The sequence below is a fragment of the Spea bombifrons genome, chromosome 6, assembly GCF_027358695.1.
Source record: "Spea bombifrons isolate aSpeBom1 chromosome 6, aSpeBom1.2.pri, whole genome shotgun sequence".
Classification (NCBI taxonomy): domain Eukaryota; kingdom Metazoa; phylum Chordata; class Amphibia; order Anura; family Pelobatidae; genus Spea; species Spea bombifrons.
In genome coordinates, this window is record NC_071092.1 from 28,799,807 (window position 1) to 28,824,797 (window position 24,991).

At 38.2% G+C, this 24,991-nt stretch overlaps 1 protein-coding gene across 3 annotated transcripts in view; it reads right to left on the reverse strand.

Annotated features, from left to right (window-relative positions):
• The window catches only part of NTNG1 (netrin G1), an 89,179-nt gene that overhangs the window by 32,215 nt on the left and 31,973 nt on the right, over positions 1-24,991 (reverse strand). For all 3 annotated transcript variants that reach the window (XM_053468934.1, XM_053468933.1, XM_053468932.1), the window contains exons 2-5: positions 21,401-22,041; positions 4,519-4,691; positions 2,316-2,336; positions 287-325 (exon numbers count right to left, since the gene is read on the reverse strand). In XM_053468934.1, the coding sequence (XP_053324909.1) occupies positions 287-325; positions 2,316-2,336; positions 4,519-4,691; positions 21,401-22,041 (874 nt within the window). The remainder of the gene's footprint in view (positions 1-286; positions 326-2,315; positions 2,337-4,518; positions 4,692-21,400; positions 22,042-24,991) is intronic.

Consider the following 24,991-nt stretch of genomic DNA (forward strand, 5'->3'; position numbering starts at 1 on the left):
GACCTGTCCACCCACATACCGAAGACCCAGATATGCCCATCTGTTAGACCACTATCGGAGAGGCTACTCACCTGCCCATAGTATCTACAATAATCTTAAAAATAAGAGGGACAGAAAGCCATAGCAGAAAAACATTTGCATGCCTTATATTTTGTTATTCTTTATTTTAAATAATGGCAAGAAAAGAATCTCTTTAAAGTATAACCACAGCAAAAAAACAAAACACACACAACATATGTACATATATTTTAGACATAGGATATAATGTATTATATAAAAGGTTTACCTGCAGTGATGGTCTGCTTCCTTTTTTTGTCCTGTACAGCTGCCATAAAAAGACAGGTTTGCACATATTTAGAAAATAGTTTAGTATGTGCTGAGAACTACCGTATGGAAAGTTACTTACATAACTAAAATGTTCCATAACATAGTGTAATAATTTAAACAGAATATACACGCTAATACACACTCCCCAAATTACTCCATCTTTAATTAAACTAGTTTACCGGGATGCTTTTGGATAATGCGCTAAGTAAGGTCACAGATAGGATTATGAATTCTCATGATACAATATGGATAAAATCTGCCAAAGTGGGCAGAAAATTATTTATCAACAGTTTCAACGGTGCCATGTCCATGGTTTCATTTTATAACCCAAATAGCTTGGAGCTATGGTCACAAACAATGTAACCAAGCTTGATTTGTTTTAATTCAGTTATATGGTCAGGTCTATTACAGGGTGAGGTTATGTAGAGAAATACAGTGAAGTATAGTGAGCGTTTATAAGGCGCAAAAGAGGAGGAGTATACTGTACATAGAATATATTTGAAAGGGTTTATATGGAGCAGTATAGAAGGGAGTTAGTTGTATACATTTCCCCAAAACTTCCCAAGATAGCCTGACAGAGACATGGATTTATGCATAAATAGTACATAACTGGAAATACAGATTTCATGGACATATCTCCAGCGTTATCAAGCAAAAGAGCCCCTTTGGATGGCCTGTTCTTCTTCACTAAATAATTGACAACCGGCCCCACATGTGAAAGAGCCTAGGAATGTTAGTGATAACTGTAAGCGGGCCAACATGTTTTTAGAGTAAGATGTAGTGTTTCTTCATCAGATTACCTTCAGCTAGTTCATATCTCAAAAGTTAATCTATCTGGCCAAGATGCCCAAATCTCTGGCCAATTTTGCACACATATAACCTACAGTAGTGTATTACCTAGGTCAACTATGCCTAGGATGGCAATAAGGGCCAATAAGAGTGCATGCAATGGTTGTTAACTCTGGAGATACTGTTAATAGAACAAATACATTAATAATTTTAATATATTTTTGACAATGACAGATGGAGTAAGGATTAGTAGATGGTAATAAAAGAAGAGCAAAAAGGAGAACCAGTTATAGTAACCATACAAATAATGGGTTAATAAAATACAACACTGTTTAGAGGTTAATACATAGACCCATTGGTTATCATGCTGGTGTGAGGGCCTAAGTGAAAAGGAATATAGATGCTTTCAACCAAGCAACATGCCCAGTGGTGTCTCTCAGACGGAGAATGGAATATCCAAGAGAGAGTAGACTGGAAATGTGAGGTAGGCAGAAGCAGGATAACAGAGAGGTGGCACATGTCTGGATAAAAAAATAGGTAAATTAAATAATTCAAGAAGTGTTCACAAAATCAGAACTTCTAGGCCATGCATGTTGCTTTTACAATAAATGGAATGGCTGGGATCAAATGATATAACGATGAATGAGTTGCAATCATGCCCAAAACACATATCTTACACCAAACATCCACCAGAACATGTATTATGATACGCTATTTATATCAGATCTAAGACTTCCAAATAACAATAAAATGCCTATTTTTCTCAGTGCACTGTATTCACACTCATGGTTGTCTCATTGTCTTTGCAACACTTCATAATGTATAATAGCTTCCGCTATTCTGCTTATATAAATGTAAATATATATACCGTATATATATATATATATATATAAATACACATATACATACACACATATATAAAAAATTATATTGCAATTCAATGCGTCTGTTTGTGCATCGCAGAATATTTCAGGCGAATGAAACCTGGTACAGACAGGCCAATGCCGGTTGCTGTCAAACCTGTCAAAAGACGTATCCTCTATTCTCTCTGATCCAATTTTACATGTAAATGCGGAAAATACCATCCTGTCTTTTCTGCAAACTGCTTTCTTCATTGACGCACAGTGCGGGTCTGATGGATGTTTGGAGAGGATCAGACATTGCATGTCAAAAACACCAAGATTATACATTGTACTCACTGCTGGGGATGCTGGATACACCTGCGACAGAAAACAAAAAGGCACGTTACTCCGGGCTGCCACCTATAAGACTTCACCTATGAGCTCAGAGACATCGCCCTAATGTAAGCGGTTCTTTAATGCAAAGTGAGAGTTACCTATCTCATCCATGCAACGTCTATCTTATGATCTTAGCCCAGTCTGAGACCTCATTATCCAAGAGACATTTTATCAATTAAATTACAGAATCAGCTATCAATTATTAATAATGGGAAGCTTTTCTATTTACAACAGTTAACATACAAAGGGGGTTTATGAAAGTGTCACAAGCGCATGTGCTGGTGGCAGAAACGTAGAAAAGCCTCCAGCTGAAGTGTTAGAGGCTAATGCAGTGAGGGAATGGGATAGGCATATGGCTGTCTTGAGTTGAAGACAACACCAAGGACTGATTTAGGTTTGAGTTTTTATAGCAGAAAAAAAATGGCAGGCTAGATGGGCTAAATGGTTCTTATCCACCCTCCAATACTATACGTCTATATTATGATGTAATCTTATGCGGCATAATAGTAATAATACTAATAATAATAATAATATAAAAACAGAGCTACCAGACTTTATACATTTGAATGCAGTATCACCGCTAGTAGATGTGATACGGCCACTTATGAATTTTCTCAAGGTCAAATATTTGTGTAGGATGCGCAGCATTTTATGGCATGATTTTGAGTCTTTTCATTTAAAGATCTACACTTTGCTGTAATAGTCGAAAAGTGGAAAATTTAGCTGAATAGCGGTTTATACTGGGCAATCACAATTTTGCTTGTATTTTTCCCCTTGTTGCTGCACCTGAGACAATGAATAGGAGAACAAAGGACCTAAGACAGTGTGACAGAGACAAGAAGATGGAGAAACATTTGAAGTCCTAGTAACCCACACACAGAGTGAGAAAGACAACTCCCATTAGTAAGTCGTACTCCCTAAAATTTGCACGCAAAAATTAATGCTGGACCAAAGACTTCACACAATAGAAATCAACGGAATGGTTCAATCAGCAGAAACTTATGGTGATAAGACCACTTTTTAAACCTTGCACCAGAATCACTTTTTTATACATAAATAACCATTTGTCTTAAAGCAGAAGGCTGGAGATAAGTGAGAGGTTTAGTTTTATGAGTCTTGGCATTACATGAAGACATGTAATGGCAAAATAATAACTTTAGCTATTAGCCTTAATTTTAAGGTGTTACCTTTTAATATAAATCAGAAGATTTAAACCAGTGTATAGATATCTAATGTACCCTGTTCAACAAGGCATCATAAAGTCGATCAAAAATAAAATCGGAGGGTCAGGCTTCACCTAATGAAGATGAGATCAGCATCCGAGTTTAAATACCCAGGTTCTTGCTTTTATAAGTCATTTTGTATCTATTTTCCAAGCAGCTCTTGCTCGCTATAAATCTTTAGGGTAATGGGTTTCTGGCAGCCTGCGCCACACACTCCACTTTTTATTAGGTTAACTTTGGATAACTATCCGTTTTTCTCTCGTTTCTCCTGTCAGCTACCCTCGGATTAAACGCTATATTAACAAAAATTAATTGAGCAGAATGATAGAAGGAGACATTAAACCATTCATGGATCACACACTCCATTGACTTTGCCTATACGACCCCAGGTGCATTAACTGTAGGGATGCTGGAGAGATTTGTGGCCCTGATGGCAAGCTAGTCTTGGTAGTGTTAAATGCCAAAAAGAAAGGGTAGTATCTCAATACTGGAGTCTATGGCTTATTCCATTGGTTAATAATAAGCACAAAAACTGCAGAGCTATATTTAATGTTAGCAAGTCCACTTTAAATATACAGTACCTGATTTCATGGGTTGACAGTCTCTGCCAACTCTTAGCAGTAACTAAATGACAGTAATGAGCCTAGTAATTATTACCTTTTTTATAATTAAAGGTGCTGTTAAACTTAAACACAAATGCTCTAGCATGTTAAGTAAATAAACCTCAGCAGATCTGTCATTTTATAATTTTTTCCCATTATGGTTTAATCACATAAAAAGCAACACAGGAACTTTAAAGATTTTTATGACATCATATTAGCTATTTTTGTGTCACATGATAATTAAGTGTGCCTGGCAGATATTATAGACAAGAAAAATTGTCATCTAGCATTATGTTCTTTGGGGGACTGTTTTACTAATTCACCATGAATAATACTCACAGATATTTGCAGTTCCTTTTGGGATAGTGAGGTAGGAGCCTGGACTCCATGCTTGTCCTTGATAATTCTTCTTACACCTCTCGCAGTCTTGCCCTGTTGTGTTATGTTCACAGTCACAGCTGAGACGGTTGTTGCTGTAAGTACAGGTGTTGGCGTGAAGGTTACACTTACACCTGCAAGAGACAGAGATGGGACATTGTTTGCTAAGTTGTGTTTAGTCTCAGGATGGTAGCATAACCTAGAAACAAAGCTCTATACACTCTGGTGGGATAAATCAACTTTTGTCGGTTCAGTCCATAATACATTGTACTGGAACTCTGCTTGTGTCTACAAGATAACTGTCTGGTGAGTCTGTGGACCAGGAGGCATCGACAATCTCTCCAGAAAATGCCCCCGATTTTTATAAGTCTATCTGGCACCTGACGGGGTGCAACAGAAGCCTCCACAATGGACTGGGGACGTGCACAAGAGATCTATGCCTACATTGACCTTATGAAAGACATAGGTGGTATGGAGGACAACAAGAGTGTTTCTTATCTAGGGCACAATTTGGTTGCAAACTGGCCCTCCAGCCAAACTTTATATATAATGGCAAGAAAAAGTAACTAAACCCTCAAGAATTACCAACATTTATGTATAAATGAGTCTTAAAATACGATATGATGATATGTGTACTACTAGGCTAATCACGTCAACAAAAAATGAAACAGGATTGGAGGTGTCTTTGAGCTACTTTGACATAAAACATTTTGAGTTTGCTATTCTCAAGAAGCATCTGCTGATTTGAACCATTGTTGATTTGCATAAAACTGGTAAGGGTTTTAGACAAATAGTATATAAATGAAAAATGTGGCTACTCTCCCTAGAAATGGGTGCCTAGCCAAGATGATTCCAAAGGTACAACACAGAATGCACAATGAAGGAAAAAAAGAACCCTAGAGTAACAGCTAAAGGCTAGGAGGAATCATTGAAGCTGGTTGACATCTCTGTTCATGAGTTTACTATATGCAAAGCATTGAACTAGCATGGAGTCCATGGCAGGACACCACAGAGAAAGCCGCTGCTTTCCAATGTAACATCGCTCTTTGCCAGAAGTTTGCCAAAGACTACCTTCACACTCCTCATTGCTACTAGGAAAATGTTTCGTGAGCTGATGAAACACGGGTTGAATTGTTCGGGAAAAACACACAGTACTATCTACGGCGTAAAAATGGCACTTTATACTCTGTGAAGTATGATGGCGGGAGCATCATGATTTAGTGCTGCTTCACTGCCTCAGGTCCCGAACAGCTTGCCATCATCGAGGGGAGAAGCTCAGTAGAAGTTGTGTAATGCAGCAGGACAATGTTTTATGGGTGTGTTCAATAAAGTAATGAAAGACCATTTGTGTGTTATTAGCCTAAGCACATTGTGTTTGGTGATACGTGTGACTTACATGTAGATCAGATCACATTTTATGAACTATTAATACTGAAAAATACCAGGCAATTCCAAAGGGTTCACTTACTTTTCTTCCCACTGTATATCAGTACTTGTTTTGTGCATCTCAGCCCACAACTCTATCACTTCAATTATCCTAGCATTTAAACAATACCCACACAGAAATGTGATCAACACCTTTTTATTTAGTACCAAACACTCGCAAAAAATAACTGGCTTCTTTCAGGTTGTTTAAAAAAAAAAAAAATTAACCCCTTTATTGCCAGGATGTTGTGGACAGTCTAAAATTACAAGAATCGGGCAGATCTGTCAACTAAGAAGTTGCAAAGGTTTTAATTATTCTGTGAAGTATATTCAGCACCTTGGAAATGCAGAATGCTAGGTGTGTGGCGGCACAGTCCATAGAGGTCTAAGACTGACCACCCACCAATACATTTAACATACGTTAAAATGCAAAATTCCGGGCAGTTTATTGTTGACTATTACAATACCTAACCTGAGGACCTTAAAATATGTGATTGAAAAAACACTTCCCAGAGGTGCTAACAACAAGTAAAAGCTAGCTAAAATAATAATAATAAAAAAAATCTCATGCACCACATTGCTTGAAATCCACCAGAGACAATGAGGATATGAATTTCTCTTATGGTGCAGGGTTGTCTCTATAGTACCTTGATGGTGTCATCAAGAATTTTTATACAGTGCCCAGCTTGGCAGAATATTCCATGGGTTATGTCTTCACTCATATTTTCTTAGAGACTGCCTACCAGTGCTACTTTATTCTAACTTTCCTTCCAACCATCCTATTTTCACTAGCACAGTCTTTATTTTTTGGTCTGTCCTACCAAACTGTCCCAATGTCCTGCTTTTGCTGGAAACTGTAATTATGGACTGGTTGTGGAGATAACAGCATCACCCCAGATCAGCCCATTGAGCTGTAAAATCTGTTGAGGCCTATACAGTTTATTGGCACAGCCCCCATGTGGCCACCCCATGACTTATTGAAGATGAGAACCACAATGTGATATCCTGTTTTATTGCATTAACATTGAATCTCCATCTAACAAAAAACAATCTGCTTAAGACCACTTCATACACATGTGTAGTGTCCATTCCAGGTCCACAATTTCTGGCGTCTACACAAATGCTTGTCCGTTTGTTGTCTTCATAATAATGCCCTATATGAATTTGGCACAATGCTTCTGACAAAAGACACAATGTAAGAAAATATGTGGTTTAAAAACAATAGAAACTTGATTCAGCATAACCTCCTTCTCCTAACATAGGTAATGCTACAACACAACTTTTAAAACCTGGCAAAAATCTGACCATGGAATCCAGGAAATCAGGAAAGAAAATAGGCGCTACATTAGGACTTTGGCACTCCCATTTTTTGCCTATTGGATTTGGAAAAAAACATTTATGGAAATATTTCATATTGCCTGCAAGAACCTAATACAATTAACAAACAGATTCTGAGAACTACTTCCTGAAGAAGGACAGTGTATTGAACATCAGCCCATATTATTATTATTATGTTTGATTTATATAGCGCCAACAATTTATGCAGCGCTTCTTACAATACATATGTTCAAGGTGTATGATGAGGCAAGAATTGACAGACCAACACATCTGGTGGACAGGGCCCTGCTCGTAAGCTTACAATCTTGAGGGAACAGGGTGAGGACAAACATACGGAACAGAGAGGTAGTGTGGGTTGTCTCAGTGACAGGGAAGTTCTAGCAACTAAGATGGTATGGTTCTCATATAAAAACATTGCTTTGCTTTAAACCTTCAGGATGACAGAAAAGCAAATATAAACTTTATTTCAAAGACTGTCGTAGTTTATGGAGGAGAATTTAGCCATGAAGTTCCATCTGTTCATGCTTGGGGAGGAGAGGAGGCACGATAATACGTAGTGGGGCAGATACTTCACGATTCGATTGTCCATTGAACTCTGCTTCTGAAGTTTAACCTGTGATCCTTTGGATTGATTAAACCTTGATGAAATCTTAAGGCTGTTCCGAGAGCTAATTATCCTACCACCTCTTTTCTGCACTCTACACGTCTCTGCTTTTATCTGCTCAACACTAGCTTTGCTGGGCATTTTGGTAGAGAATTTGTTCTTGTCTACTGTACTTCACCTCACAATTGTGTTCTCTCCCTGTCCTCGTTTGTCTTTTACTTCCCTCGTGCCTTTTGACCTACAAATAAACCCTGGCGAATGTCTTCAAACCATGTCATTTTGTCTCATGCCAAATAATTCCAGTTTAGGAAGCGCTTTTTTCATGAAGGCGCTACATCATGTTGTGCATCCAAAAGAATAACACAGTTTGATTAGATGGTATCTCACGTGAGACAAAATAACACCGTTTGATAAATCTAGGCCACTGACTAACTGTAATGTAAGTGGATTTTGTTTAATCCCCTTTTCTTTCTGTTCTCATTTTTCCTTTCTCTTTATTCTTTGCAATGTAATTCTATTATTTACAATAGAAGAGGAATAATGTGTCATGCAGAGAGGTAGGACATTTATATTAAACAGGGAGGCAAAAGAGAGGTGGAAAAGGGCAAAATAGATTTCAGAGGAATAAAGGAGGAGATATTTTATAGGGAGGAATGAGAGGAATATGTATAAAAGGGTCATGTGCAGAGATAGAAAGGAGAAAAATATTTTTTAGAGGCAGAAGGAGAGGACGGTGAACTAGTTTAAGAAGATTTGTAAAAGGTAGGAAGAAGAGGGGGATGCTTGAGAGGATGAGTAAGGTGGAATATGGAGACAGATTTGCGATTTAGAGGAACAAGAAAAAGAAAAGACAAAGAAATGTGTGGGACAGGGAGGAGGTTTACTAAGGTCTTTGACATGGATGAAATAGATGAAGTTGTCTTAAAGTTAAATGAGAAGAAAAATAATGGGAATATGTTTTACTGGAAAAGGTCATGAAACTTTAACAGCAAAAAGAGAAAGCATGGATGTGGTAAAAGGGCAGATGCAGGGGTATATTCTCAACTACGCAGACTAGCGAAAGTCCAAGTGATGGACAACAGAGTAAGCATCAGTATTGATTTTCAGAAGGGTCACAAGGTTGACAACTTGCTCAGAGATTGCCGTGCTGCTTTCTAACATGTATCTGACTCATTTCATGTGGGGCATCAGCGACAAACCTAGAGCCTAATCTGACGCAACATTAAACATTTTATTTTAGAAACAGCCGCCCTACACAAGTTCCAATACCCGCCAGCAGGATGTTGTTTAGGTTCCTACTGTGTTTGAGATACCCATGGTCACATTGTTCTCTCTATCAATACCAACAATTGCAAAAGAAAGAAAAACAGTTGTGTAGCGTTTCGTGTCACCTTGCTACATTTCTGCTTTGACTTTTTAAAATATTGTTTTCCCCACAGGACACACACTGATAAGTAAGATAAGTAATGCTAACCCACCAGATCTTGTTTATCTACAATAATGATGGTGCTCAGCTAGCCATATCCTAGCCTATATGCCCAGAAAATGCATATTTCATATGGAAACTTATTTTAACTGCTTCCAAGCTTGGCTGCATGCTTTAGTGCGAAGAGGCATGATCACACGCAAGTATACCTACTGACGAGCTGACACCACATCACAGCATGACGGCAATCATTCATGGTTTACCTGCTGATTTATTTGTCACACCAGTGGACATACATCAGGAGGGTACCTTATAATTACATAAACACTCTATAAACATGCTCATGTGGTTAGCTGTCAACACTACATGACAAATCACTGCAAACAGACATATTTAACATAAACATTACAAGAAAATATTTTTTCCTTAATGTTTGCTATATTCCATTAAAAACTATATATATATTGTCACTGATAATTCACTTAGTGTGAGAATCTACTTGTGAAACTACACCGAAACGCTGTCACTTCCTCAACTCAATTAACAAAAATACAGCAACGAGACATCAGACCCTAAAATGGAATCTAGATATTTTTGAATAATACCAAGCAAACAGAAGATTCCAGACTTAACTGACCCCCAACATTTCAGGGGTATGGTTAAAGGCCAGGGGGTGCTGCATCAGAGATGGTAGCAGGCAAGGTCACAGATGTGACCACCTGTCCTCCATACCCAACAGCAAATTCTATGTTGGTCATTTCCTGACATACAATCCCAGCATGTGATCTGGGGACACAGTAACTGAAAGCTTTAAAATACACTTTACAGAATGCAAAACCTTTTCCAAGAAGTGTGCAGGGGTCAATATGTTAATGTAATAAGTAATTGCACACGGAGAACACCTTATACTGTTTTACATGTATGATTGTCATGGTTGGTGGAACAACTCTATGATCCTCTATAGCATTCTGTTGTGTAGTAGTCGTTTTATGCCATTTTTCATATTGTTGTGAATTCTATTTTTTTTTTTAAGAAACGTTTTTGAGTTTTCCACAAAAACTGTAAGGCAGATGCTATATTGACCTTGCACATAGACAGGTTGCTGCGCTGTGAAAAGGACTAAAAAGGCTTAGGTATCAAAGCAATCTAATCTGGATGTTTCAATCACTTATGATGGGCATGTTATTTTACAATTACCGGTATATTGACATGGATTGCAAATGATATTTATATCTGCCATGTTTTAACAGAAAGATTTAGACCTTCCTAACAATACTTCATATCTTTCAAGCTCCTGGTTTTCACAGGACAGTCCTGATTTTCAGTGTAGCTGCCCCACATCTCTGGACAGTGGGTATCATGGACTGGTTGAGGAGATCCTCTAGAACACTGCAGCTGAGATCCGTTAGCTGACTCTTTGGGTGAGATGAGCTGGTGGTCGGGTTAAACAAAGACAACTTCAGTTATATAGGGTTACAAGTGATAAGCCTTTCTACGGGTGAGAATGACTAGTGATTCTACACCAAATCAGCCTCTACTTTGCTAAAAAAAAAAAAAACAACTGAGTTTTTTTAGAATCCAAGGGCTGACCAGGAATCTAATCAACACAGTTAAGTGTCCTTTGCTTAATGTGCACCATTCCCATTGTAATTCGTAAATAGCATTCTGCAAATGATTCCCATTAACCCTATTAAACAAATCAATAGTGTGAAGTTATGTGTGTCACTAATAGAGACCATCACAGGTAATAACATGGCTATATTGCTTGTAAATTCATTTTGAAGGATATATGATTGCTCCTTTAAGTGAAGAGCAAAATGAATCTCTAGATTTGGTGGTTGGGTAATTTAAACCTGCTGAGTTTCCCAAGGTCGTGGGTTCATCTTCTTCCAAGTGATTAGTGGCTGTGAGCCATTGGTTGCAAATGTCAATAAATTATAGTAACGTCTCACAACATTTTATATAATTGGCCCGAGTGATGTTTGGATTCCAGAAAAAATATTAGTCAAACAGCTAGAAGCTGACCAAGAGTTCAATGTCTTTACGACAAGATCTCACCAGTTCCTGAAGCCAAGCTGTCCTGATTACATGTTTAAGGGGTTAGTCTTCCAAAGAACTAGATATCATAATGACAGTAACATTGTGGTGCATTTAAAGAGCTGGCAAAACAGCTCCAAGGAACAGCGAGTGTTACTTGCAGAACAGTTTGCATAAAGATCAAGATGTTCTTATTCCGACAATATATATCACAATGTGCTTTTTGTAGAAGAATTTAATTCGTTTTTTGTAGGATGGTAAAGCCAAAAGTTGTGTCATCATTGACCTTGCAAAGTACTGAATATCATTTTGAACAGAACAGCAAACAGGAGTCTGAATATTAAAATATTACAAATGGCGAAAAGAAGACTGTCTAGGCTAATGGTTAGGTAAAACATGGAGATCTCTAGTTGAGCACATTGACTAGACATAAAAACATAGTTGATAAAACTAGAAGGTTGGTGTCAAGGTAAGCTCATTCATAAAGCTCACAGGTATGTGCATGTACCTATGTTTTTGAGGGTACAAGGGGAAGAAAAAATGCTAAACTCTGCCCACTTTGGTGGTCTGTCTCCTCTCGTTTTAGGCATATAACATCTTACAAAGGTACATCAGTGGTCTATTTGTTATTTTAACTGGGAATCTAAAATAGATTTCCACCACGTGCGATAATCTATAATCAGATGTACTATTTGTGCATTTAACTATATAGCATAATACTTTATTTTCCTATTTGCCCTATCAGACACTGGACGGGAAAAAGTATTTTGGTTAAAAAAAAAAAGTATCATTCATCCCAAATTATTTCTTTAAAACGTTTCAAATATTTTAATTTAATGCATGAGTGAATGCATAGTTCATCTCTTAGCTATTCTAAAGGGAACCTTAAAGAAAAACCTAAGGCCTTTTTTATTTAGCACAATGAAGCTGTGAACAAAGCCATGCCTGAGACTGGAAGGGTTAACAATGTTCGAGAGAAAGCATGTGGTTTTATAACCTTGTCACGTATTTTAGACAAGATTTTCAGAGCTTTTGGCTTTTCTGCTGCAGCCGAATTCCCGGTTCTACTTTATTCAGTTCAAAGCCTCAGATCCTAACTTCACATTGTTCTGTTCTCGTTTGAAGCACAGGATAGCTATTCTAGCAGACCGCTGTTAGATCTATGTGTTACCTTTCCATGGGGATACAAAATCCATAGCTTTTAAAATATTCTTTATTGTTTAAGGATTTTTTCTTTCTCCCACACCACTTGGATACACCCTCCTTTGCCCAAAGCAACATCTTCATTCTCGGAGCAAGATTTTCACCTTGCTCGGGAAAAAAGATTTTAACCGTCTACAATAATTAACTTTACTGGTTAAACTTTCATTACAAAAAAAACCACAACGCAATATGTGGCCGTTAAGAGTGCATAGCATTAGTCTCACCTCCAAGGCTACTCTGACATAAATATGATCTGTGTGTAACATCACTATTGTGTGTTAGAAGACACATATAAATTATCCCCCAGACTTCATTCAGACAGCGGATTGTCCCAGCGTTTAATGAAATTCACTACAGAATGTTTATGAGTAACCTTGCTTTTTGGTACACGGTTAACTCTTTATCACCCTGAAGGGATATGGTGGCTATAGATGGGAGTTATACAATGTTAGAATGAAGTATTAAAACATGAAAGTTGCAGCACTTAAATGGCTTCATTATCTTATTAATAAAAAAAAGTGATCAGATCTTTTCCTGGTAAATTATTGGCAATAGCCCCACGAGCGAGGCGCCTGCCGAACTTCATCCCTAAAATTAAGAACCAACACAATACCCTTTGGAAACAGCTGAAAACTTCCAAAATTATTACAGAGATATTTACAATATACAAAGCACCACTGATCTAGAAAATAAAGAGGCACTAGCCGCAAAAATAGCCCAATACCTCAATGCTAATTTCCACATCAAAATCAGCCTCCCTCAATTTGCCTATAAGTGCGGAGGAATTAGCCTTCACCATCAAAAATTCCCCTATTGAGAAAAGTTAAATTGTATACTATTGTACTTTTCAGGAAAATGCTCTACCCTTTATTTTCTTCAAACATTCAATGGCTTGTTTGAGAAGCGAGACAACCACCACCATCAGACAACAGAGGCTTACATTACCGTCCTACATAAGCCTAGCAAAGATCGTAAGATTTGAGGCAGCTGTCGCCCAATCTCACTATTAAACATGGATTTAAAGTTGTATGCTAAAATACTAGCGAATAGACTTTGGAGAGCTTCTTCCCACCATTAATCTATTAAGACCCAGGGAGGTTTTGTCCCAGACAGGAAGAACACAATAAATCATGGACCGACAACCTCAGCTCCTTTGATGCATCCCCTCTCCTCTCTTAGGTCATATTTAGGAGAGAACTTTTTAAACTGGTATCTTCTATTCTCCTTCATAGAACTTACAGTTTTAATAATAAAAGCCTTTGACTACAGACAACCACTACTAACTAACAGAAGCTCACACTATTTGAGGAGCTGTACACCCTGGAGGGTCCTCAACTCTATTTACTCACAGATCCATGGCATACTTACAGATCCTCTACAACTTAGTCAGAAGTGTTCTATTTCTAGTAGGATCCGCAAGACCTCATCCCATGCCTGGAGAATAAATATTCTAAACTAGGGAACAGGGCCAGTTGGGGAGATCCTCTAACTGACCCTGTTGCAGCACAGACCTCATTGAAGTTCCCACATGGACAACGAAGCTCTGCAACTGAGTGCATGGAGGTGGCTCTTCAGGTATGGTGGGCAGGTGACCCTGTCTCTGGCCCAGCCTTGCCAGCACTAGTCATACCTCTTTGTGATGCCAGCCCCACTCCTTCTTTCTCTTTCTACAACCCCCAAATGCAGGTGCCCCTTGATTGGACTTAAAGAAAATGATAGGTATTTCCTGTCCAAAACCATATTGTTTTTTAGTTTATTAGTAATATTTTTATATAAATAGTCACGTGATCTGAGTGATTGTGTTGCAGACAGGGATTTTCTATTCTCACAGCCTGTTTTCAAGCCTTGCTGCTGTTTTCATGCCTTAGGATCAGTATATAAAAGTCGCCTGGTCAATTTGTCATGAAGAATACATGTTTGCTACATCTGCCCGGCCACAAAACTCTGGTTTACTGTCCACTAGATCACAGACACATTTACAGCAGAGAAAAACAAGCTCTTGGTTATAGTCAATTGCATTTATCTCCTATAGTTACACTTTTCAAGTGGACAAGTCATTCATAAGACAACCTTGCTGATTAAATGTAAAGCTTTAGGTTGACAAAATAAAAATAATCCGGTAAAAAAATAAAACGTTGACTTACGTTCCAGTTTTTCTTTATAAAGAAAGAACATCTCTTAACTCCAAAGATTTGTTTTTTTATTTTGGATCCCAAATACCATGTGTGTTAAATGTAATTGCTTTTACGCTGACTGATGCTTAGTAGAAAATGAACAGTTGTATACCCATGGCTAGACATATATTTTATATTTTAGGAACTCGTGTTGAAAACCCAGAAGCTAGTACTTTTATCATTGATAATCAATGAATTTTGACTATACCATTAGAAGTAATGAGAAACATTAAAGGTTCCCTGCCATCGACAGCATCTACTAAAACATGTACAAAATTAGAGTTTATTTTAATGCAATTAATGCATTTTTTTTTTTTGTAAATGGTTTCCATAAATATATCCCTGTGTTTCGTGGATGTTTCTAGGGGTTTTTCCACTATCACACATTCAATTTGGAATTTAACTGGTCTAAATTGTAGTAACATATCAGGGAGTGATCCAAAATAACCATCATGATTACAAATAACTATATTTAAACATTATCCCAACACAAAAAATATCATGTGAAAACATAAATTGTATGCTAAAACAATGTTTAAATCAGTAAAGAATAAATATCTCAATAAAAATAACACCTATGACATAACAATGTTCGGTAAAAAATGTTATCATAACCAGAGGCTGTAATTAAAAGATGCAAGGTATATTTGATTTAAAAATGTCAAATGAAATAAACACTATGACTAGCTTGAGTATTATAGAAAGCAAGAAAGCCTTTAAAGAATATACTGTATATAGAGCTACTACATATTCCATAAGTGTAATAATGTCTCGCAATGGATCTTTCATGTTTGGGCAAGTGGAGTAACTCTTTTCGCATTAATTATTCTTAACTGGACCACAAATGTGGCCACTTATGTGAACTTAGTCGGTAAAAATATACTATACTTCATTAATTATTCCATAGTAAGATGGATCAGCAAAAGACTTGCAGAAATAAAAGTGATTCTCTTGTCTCTTTGGGACTCTGTTTAATAGGCTTTGGAGATGCACTATGAAGTGCGTATCTCTTAAGAAGATAAGCCCTTTTTTTAATGATCTTGATCATTTTATTGTAGGAATTATCAGGAACAATAGCTACAAATAGTGGCACTCAAATCTCATCAGGGAAAACAAGCTGCTTTTGAAAAGTAATCCGTTCATAATGCCGAAAATCCCTAATGATGTTACAAACGGCATATGGCGTGCCATACAATGGAAGCAGGATCATAAATATTGTGCTACATGGCTTCTGACTCTCATTACGCCATTGGCTTTTAGAGGAGCCCGCATTGTATTTTGCTTCTTCTACGTGCTGGTTCACTTAGACAAAACATTAATTACACTGTTTAGTATGTTTAATAAATAAAACTCATGGATCTGTCATTTTATCATTTCTTCTCAAAGGTCAGCCACATAAAAGGAAAACGGCACACTTTAGAAAGCTTTTTCAGTTTCTATGGGGGGAAAAACTACCGCTGCCGGCTTTTGTGTCGAAGAAGGAATTGGACAACGGTACTAGGAAAAAGGTTTCTAATGCTAAACAACTTTTAAAGTAACCTAAACAGCTTTTAAAGTAATTTATTAAAACCAGCTACTTTCTGTTTTTGTTTTTTTTCTTCAAATAGTTTTTGAGGCATTCGTTTTTTTAATGGATTATTTTACCAAAGCATAGAAAATGCTGCTTAACAATTATCCTACTGTGATTATCTCCTCCCCATCTCCTCTTTGTCATTTTTTATTAGCGTTAACCAAACAGGAGAACTAAAGTGTAACAAAACGGAACATAACTTTATTGGTGCATATATATTTACAATTTTTTTTTAAACAAAACTATTACAAAATATTGTGGTACACAAAAAGACACAAAAAAACCCAAAAACAAAATGCTAAACCAAATAGTAGAAGCGATAGATACAATGTTTTTTTTTTTAAGCTCCCACTCTCTTAGTAAATGTATCCAATAGATGTGGCCAGTAATGTATTTACTTTTGGGGTTACTGTAGGCCCAAAAGTGCCTTTAAGGAACAAAAGGTTGGGATATGATGTCATATCCCTTCTCACCGTGTCCTAAAGGCGTGCACTGCAATATAATGAAGTCGGCACAGTCTTCATACCTTAAATAGGCCGGTTGGTGAAATTAAAGATCTCCCTTGTAACCGGCCCATCATGCAGTGGGAAACTGGGGACTTGATCACCTGAGAGGTCATCTGCCCCCCAGTTTTGCAATTTGACATTGATTTTAGTAGAGGTGATTTGTAGCCCCGATCCAGTGGGCCAGTGAGTGTAGTCTTTGAATATATTGCTCTCTCCGGACAGAAAATCTAATTGATTTGTGGGTCTCATAACTGACTGTGCGTGATGTTACGTATAAGTTTAAAATTGTATGTTTAGTGTAGAAATTAGGCATAGTGAAAAAACACTTCTGGAAAAGTGTAATATGCAGATAATTATCAATGGAGGTAATTTACTTAAACGTTATATATATATTTCCTGTTTTCACACTTTTCCTGTTACACGCACACACACAGATTATTAATTGTGGCTCTCGGAGACAAGACTACAAATAAAGGAAAATAAAACAGGATGATGCAATAATTGCCATAATGGGAATAGCATGCTGATTTCACATACGCATGAGTATTCTCTTCATGGGCCGGATTGTATTACGAGAAATACAATTTACTACAATTTTTATCTCAAATGTTTATTTTGCACACTAAGGCTGAATTGGAATTCAGTTACAAGAGAATAATGTGTGAAGGCTAATATAATATAGGCAATTGAGTAAATTCACTCCATACTACCATAAACTCTCTGGAATAGCAAACTAGGTCAGACTTTACAGGTTATGATAGGAGGGAGTCATAGGACGTCATTCTTTTTATCATTAACATATCTAAGACCCTGAATATTAAGGTTTTTATTTCAGTCTGAGGATCTTGAAGGTAAATTCTCAGGGTCACACAAAAAAATCTCTAATTTAATGATACCTGAGCATCCAACTGGCCCCACTGGGGATTGAGCAAGTAGCTGTGCCTGTGGTATGTATTGCGCCTAACCATTACACCAACGGGTGGCTTTAGGGCAGCCGGTCTCTATCTCCCTATTAACATTGGATGCATGGCTGCCTTGCCTGTGCCTCATTGGAGGCATGTCTGTCACACCTGTGGCTGATTGGCTGCCTCTGCCTCACCTGTGACTTGCTATGTAATCATGGGCCTATATCTAACTGGGCATGCTACAAGCTCCTTGCTAGTGCATTGTGTTTCTGGCTCTACTTGTATCCGGTGGCTTATGACAATTCTGCATAGTTGTATTTGACCCTTTGTTTGTTTTTTATTCTGAACTAGCTTTGCCCCATTTTTACTGAGTTTTGATTTGGATCACCTGGATTTTGATCTATTTGATGCTGATCTTCTGGCTCATTCCCTGGTACTGTGCTACAGACCCTTCTGCAGTCTGCTCGTACCTGCCTGCTCTACAGACCCCTCTGTACCTCAAAGCTAGTGTCTACAGATAATGCCAAAAGCTAAGGGATACGGTTGTCAGCAACTGGACACAGCAACGCCCGTGTATCTTAAGCACAGTTCCAAGACCAATGGACTCCCAACTGATCCGGCAAGCAGGCCCCTGGCAGGTATCACTATTCATGTACACACAACAAAGCAAAAGATCAGTGAAACCCAGCGAAAACTATTTAAAAGCATCTATCTATGGCATAAATATTGGGGATATGGCCATATATTGCTTAGCCCACCACTATATCAAAGCTATATTGCTTACCAAGGAGCTGAATCAGTGCAGCTCCACTGCCTTTTAACCCCAGTGAAACTTTAAATCTAATTTAAAGCCTTCTCTGGATACCATTAATGACACTCCTGTGTGTTAGGTAGGACGCTCAAGCCTAAGGTTTGTTCAGAAACTGTAAATATGCACAAAAAATACATAAAGGAAAGCACACCCTAAAAAAGCATAAACGTTCAGATTCCAGGGTGCTACTGAAATGACCAACATGTAGACACCACAAAGTAAAACATTATAGCAACATATGGGCATATACTGTTTTGGAATCCTCAATACTTATGACTAGTTGCTTCTTAATAGTATTTGCTAGGTGCGTGCTGATCTTTAGCTTTGTTGTGTGTACATGTTGGTTATTTCAGGGTGTGCTTCCCTTTCTGTATTTTTTCGTGCATATCACAGTTCCTGGCCACAGTGCTACAGCATTTACTGCTTAAAGTCATGTTGAAGCTATTACACTTCCAACCTAACTAAAAAACTGCCAGGTTGGGCTACTTGGAGCTCTCCCAGTCCTGAGGGAGTCGGACTAACCAGAAGCGTAGGTAAAAATTGGGAAGGGAGTGGCAATTGCTAAACATCTAGAGAAACAGAAAAATGGCCAGGAGACATGGGAAGCAGGGCTATGACTGGAGACTTCAAGTCAAAACCAGAGGGCTCCAAGGTACGGCTCCCACACTGTCAACATTTCTCTACAGATGTCAGATATTAAGCATCTACTAAAATGAAGGCTAATGTCTACGCAAACATGACAAAGAATAATAATTACACCTTTTCCCCACTCCTCTAAGCCCAAGTGTTATTTCATTCAAAAAATTCCCATGACACAGATCACTAAATGCATTCAATTATCTCATATTTCTTTCTATCTTTGGCTTTTTCTGAGTACTTGTTGACCTTCCTAGCAAATGAGACTTTTGATTCTACAGTTAATTACAGCAAGTACCATAATGTAATACATCTAGTACCACTTAACCTGTTTCCCATTAAGTGGTGTCTCTTAAACAAGACAGAACATCCATGTCTGTTATTCTTGGGGGAAGATGAATTTCAGTGCATTCCATTAAAATTGTAGAAAATAACTGCAGATACTTTTACATATAGTATTATGTGTATTTATGTCCTTATTTATAGTAAAATATTTGATAAGCACCGCTAATGTTTATAAGTCTTTTATATACAGGTAGAGCATTGTGTCCTCCAAATAGTATTTATTGGGAGATTATTCGCTAAACAGAACATTGTTTTGCTATGTAATGTATTGTAGTAACGACAATACCTTGGAACTCTCCGGGTTTGCCCGAAGATGTCCCACACACAATAAGATTATCATTGGAACACCCTCTCTTATCATTGCTCGAAACCAGGCTAGTTTTGGAGCGCAACCTGGACTTGGGTGGACTCATTTCAATTCGGTCATTCTGAGACTCATAAAAGTTAGAACCCTCCTAATTATGGCCTCAGATCTACAAGAAAGCATCTAAAATGATTGCAATAATTTGTGACTTTGACATCACCTCTACAAAAATATTGTTGTCAGCATGCTAACATGCTGCTGCTTAACTGAAAACTGCAGTTTTGTTGAGTATCTTATGGTAGCGTTGGCTCAATAGCTGGTGGAGGGACCCACGTCATCAGCCCCTGCTCTTGGACAATAGGAATAGAAAAGTTAAAATACCAACACTATTGCCCAACAGCATCAAGAAAGCATCCAGTACAGTGCTATGCAAAGACTGCTTAAACAGTTTGGCACTGAAAGAGCTCATTGTGACAGCTCATATATTTTCATGGGACTGTAGCCAACCTGCAGTATCATAGCAGCTAATCCTTGTTATCTGTCCAGTCCCCTGTTGCAAAAAAGACTGTTGCAAAAAAGACTCTCCACAATTTAATCCCACCCTGATGGGAGACAGCATTTTTAGTGTTCAGCATGAAACATTTTGTTCAGGTCCTGAATCCATCCAAAGCCCATACCTTGATAAGCCTTTAATCCTCCTTTGGCAGGAATCAGAACCCAGGAGATGTGAAGATTCTTTGCAAGTTTTTATACGCTTACCTTTTGTAATACCCAAGTAAGCAAAGAATCTCAGTCTTAAAAAGTAAATAACTGTGTATACATAAAAGCCTTGTTAAAATCTGTGCAATGATAACCAATAACCACGGCTCTGTAGTATATATATGCATCTGTACACTCATATAGGTAACCAGCAGTCGGGAGTGTGTTAAAGCAGATCTATCGCTTTCCCAAATGCTAGAATTCTATATTTTAGTACACACAAGAACTAAATGCAATGATGTAAATAAGCCAAAAGCTCTATTAGAAATATAAATTACTTATTGGTAAGTGACATCGGCTAATACCCGTCTCTCTACAGAGAAAAAAACCAGAGGACAGTGCAGAATTCCCACTTTCTGCATATACCCTTCCTACAGAGACTTTTCTGCTTTAAGAAAATAAGATTTGAAACCAGTATGAAATTTAAGAGGCAGGCGGACCTATTTACCAACCCAATTTTCTTGCAATTACTGAAAAGGGGATGTTTATAGACATCTCAAGCCCTAGGAGTAATACAAGTTAGGATTTATAGCCCATTGCTTTGTCAAGTACCAATTTATCAGAATCCCTGTACAAAAAATGTGAATATATGTTCCTTTAATTAGGAAAGAATGGTTTACATGATACAAATACCAAAATTTGTACCCTAAAAATATGCAACTATATACGTAATGACCTTTTAATGCTTTACATGTTGAGCTACCTGGTTTGTTTGTAACTTTGATATGATTTAATAACAGAAATTAAAAAAAAGATATACGGTACATGTTCTAAACATGACAGCTAAACATGTTTCCTACCTGCCATGGATTTTGATGTCAGATATCGCATAGAAATATCTTCCCAGATTTCTCTCATCCACAAACGTGGCCCCAGTGGCTGGTTTAAGAAGCCTAATCCTTAAATCTGTTACGGTAAAGAAATCCCGTAGGTTTTTGGTAGTGTCCAGTTGACTGTAGAGCGATGCCATATTATGCAACCTTGGCCCAGCAAAGATTGCAAAACGATCTTTGATTTCAAACGATATGGTCTTGGCGTGTGCTGCGTATCCAGTGGAATACTCCTCTGTGCATATAATGTCCAGTACTGTATTGTGGGTCAGGTCCTTCACAGATTTGGGCTCCATCCTGAAAGCATCTAGACAGTCAGCAGCATAAAACTGGTAGGGCTGCCAAGTTCTGCCATAGTCCAGTGACTTCTCCAAAATCATTTTCTCAGGTCGCCCAGACTCAAATGTAATAGCGATGTTGTTTGTAAGCTCAATGGTCTTGTTCCATGACAGTGTGATATTAACCTGCAGAGGACTTGGGTAGTGCTTCCACGTTACTGACTGCCAAAATGTACTTGGGTTACGACCCTCAAAATCAAACATAAGCTCAGGCGGGTGGGCAAGCTCCTTTGTGCTTGCGTCACATTCATTATTGCACATGTATGGATTTCCCTGTAGAGGAAAAAGATAAAGTAAATACACAAACTTAGACATCATATGTATGTATGTTTGATAATGCCACTTCACCATGATGAGTAGGTCGGCCAGTTCCCTTAAAGCAAGACTTCCAACTAAGGAATCGGGTTCCCCTTTGTACCCCATTTGATGCCAAAGGCAGGTACCAGCATTAGCCTTGTGATGTCTCATATAGAACCAGACGTTTTTACATGAGGCACTATGATCATAACAGGGGACTTTTTTAATGAGCTGACCTTGGAACTCTTTTAAACGCTTGCCCTTTAATTGTTCATAACATACATTCTGTTTATATTGACTCACTAATGGGGAAACCAAATGGTTGTAATAATGATGTACATGAAAATTAACAGTTATCAGAGGGCATGGATCTTCTGAATTACATTAGTTGTATTCAAGTTAAATGACATCAGTTGTATAACAGTAAAATAGCACCAACTGGGTCATGTAGATGTCATTAATTCAGTGTAAAATAGTAGTAAAACTTAAAGTAGAGTAGACTGAGTGAACCTGATAATGTGCCCATTCCCCATGAGACTAGTGTAAAATACTGAGGGACATCCGAAATGAATATGATCCTTACTGGCTTCTTATGTCTTTCTTTAGAACACATTAACAGAAGTCCACCATTAGTTTCAGCATATAACACTAGAGAAAATATATATAGTGTACAGTCGGAGATTCTACATAGAAGTAGAAGCTAAAGTGAGGGAGTCCTGGTTCACTTTTTTTAAGAAGGTGTGTTTCAGTTCTTTTGACTTCTGGGATTGAAGATGTTTTCTTCAAAGTGATTTTGGTTTTAATTGAAGCAACTGGTAATTTTGCAATGGCATTGTTAATTATGTCTGATTAAGAGGGGCTGTCCCCCTTTGTTACCTAAGTACCATGGTCCATGTTTCCTCTTACTCTTCTAAATGTCATATTCTTTTAGATAAATATCAATATGTCACAAAGTAACATAAAAAAGTCTTTGGTGAAGCCTCTCCCCTTGCCACCTTTCTATCCACATCCCCTACAACAAAAGTTTACCTCTGGCCCTTTAAGATTTTAGGAGGTATGTATTTACTAAATATATCCATGCCTCAGACCTGGAGAAAGCGGCTTTTCTACCTAATACTCAAAAGCTAAACAGTTTCCACGTATGCCTCTAATCTCCATGACATACTCCTTCTGTCACCGTACCACTTATACAAGTCCTTGTGTCACGTTGTTGCATTGAAAAGTAATAACCTTATTGTTACTATAACTTAGACTCGAAGTCTTGTTTTAACACTGTAGGTATTTCAGTACATCACCCCCCCCACCAAGCTTCCCAGTTCTGTAACACAATCAAAATTTCAGCACCGCATGGCTGCCCTAAACAGATCAGTGGCAATTAGCTGTCTCAGGAGGAGTCCTTACAAGCAGATTCTGATCTTGATGCTTTATTTACAAGACGCCGTTATAAATAAATTGTGTTTCCAAAAGAACAGAGACAGCGTATTGATCTTTACGTGAATCTCCCATTATAGTTTTATTAAACAATGACATTTTGTTTTTCCCGTTACACATACAGGGGGGTTTCTAATAATTTTAGTAATAGAAAAGAAGAAAACACAATAACATGATTTTTTCCCCTGTCTCTGGGAATTGACCAGCCTTCACCTTTCACTGCAGTGTATGAAACACACAACTGTATAAGACATGAGTTTATGAAAATCCCTACATCTCTGTTTAAGGGAATGTCTGTTCCCTCTACCATAAACCTGCTTGGACAGCAGAATATTTGGTCAGTTGCTTGGTCAACATTTTATGCCTGCTGTGCTGCTTAGGAGTTTCATATGTACAAAAGAAAACAAAATAAGTTGATCACCATTAGAAATGCCACCAATTTGGTTTTGAGCTGGAAGCTGCTGTGTCCAGGGCTGGCCCTAGCATGGAGCAGAGTGGGGCAATTGCTCCAGGCGGCACTTTTGAAGGGGCGGCACTTTGCTGCCCCAAGCCCTTTTTTTTTTTTAAAAGCGGAGGAGAGAGAGGGCGCCGAGTGGTTTACGTTTACCAGGTTGTCAGTACCCGCTCGGCGCCCCTCTCTCTCCTCTGCAAGCCCTCCTCTGCAAGCCCTTACTCCCCCCCCCTTTGTACTTACCTTTCAGCAGTCCTGCTGCGAGTCTCCCTGCTCGGTCTCGGTGCCGGCTTGTAATGCTGAGCGCCGGAAGATGACATCATTTCTGGCGCCCAGCATTACAAGCCGGCACCGAGACCGAGCAGGGAGACTCGCAGCAGGACTGCTGAAAGGTAAGTACAAAGGGGGGGGGAGTAAGGGTAGATAATAGGGAGGGAGGGAGAGTAAGGGTAGATAATAGGGAGGGAGAGGAAGGGTAGATAATAGAGAGAGAGAGAGGAAGGGTAGATAATAGGGAGGGAGGGAGGGATGGAGGGAGAGGAAGGGTAGATAATGGGGAGGGGGGCATTTTAAACCTCGCCCCAGGCGGCATTATGCCTTGGGCCGGGCCTGGCTGTGTCCATGAGGTGGGCACTCAGAATCACTTAACACAACATCGCGTGAACCTGCAACTGCCCTGTATGAGAGGAAGTAGAGATACATTTTCTGCCCATGTTCTAAAAAAACAAGTCTATAGAACTCACGGTTTTCCCTATTTCTAGGCAATGGAAAAACCAATGCAGTATCACATGTTTAAAAATAGAACACATAGTTAGATTTTTTTATATAGCTTTTTTAGCTAAATTAGACATTTATAGCTACTGTCTAAATAACATCAAATGATGAGTTACATCTCACTCTATTTACTATAAATTATGAAGGGTCAACTCTGACCAGTTTCTCATATAATGTGGCCTTTCACGGTTACTGCTTATAGAATAAACCACATTTTTCACATTATGGGCTCTTTATTTTCTTGCCAAAGAACTGTCTGTTCTGCCCATC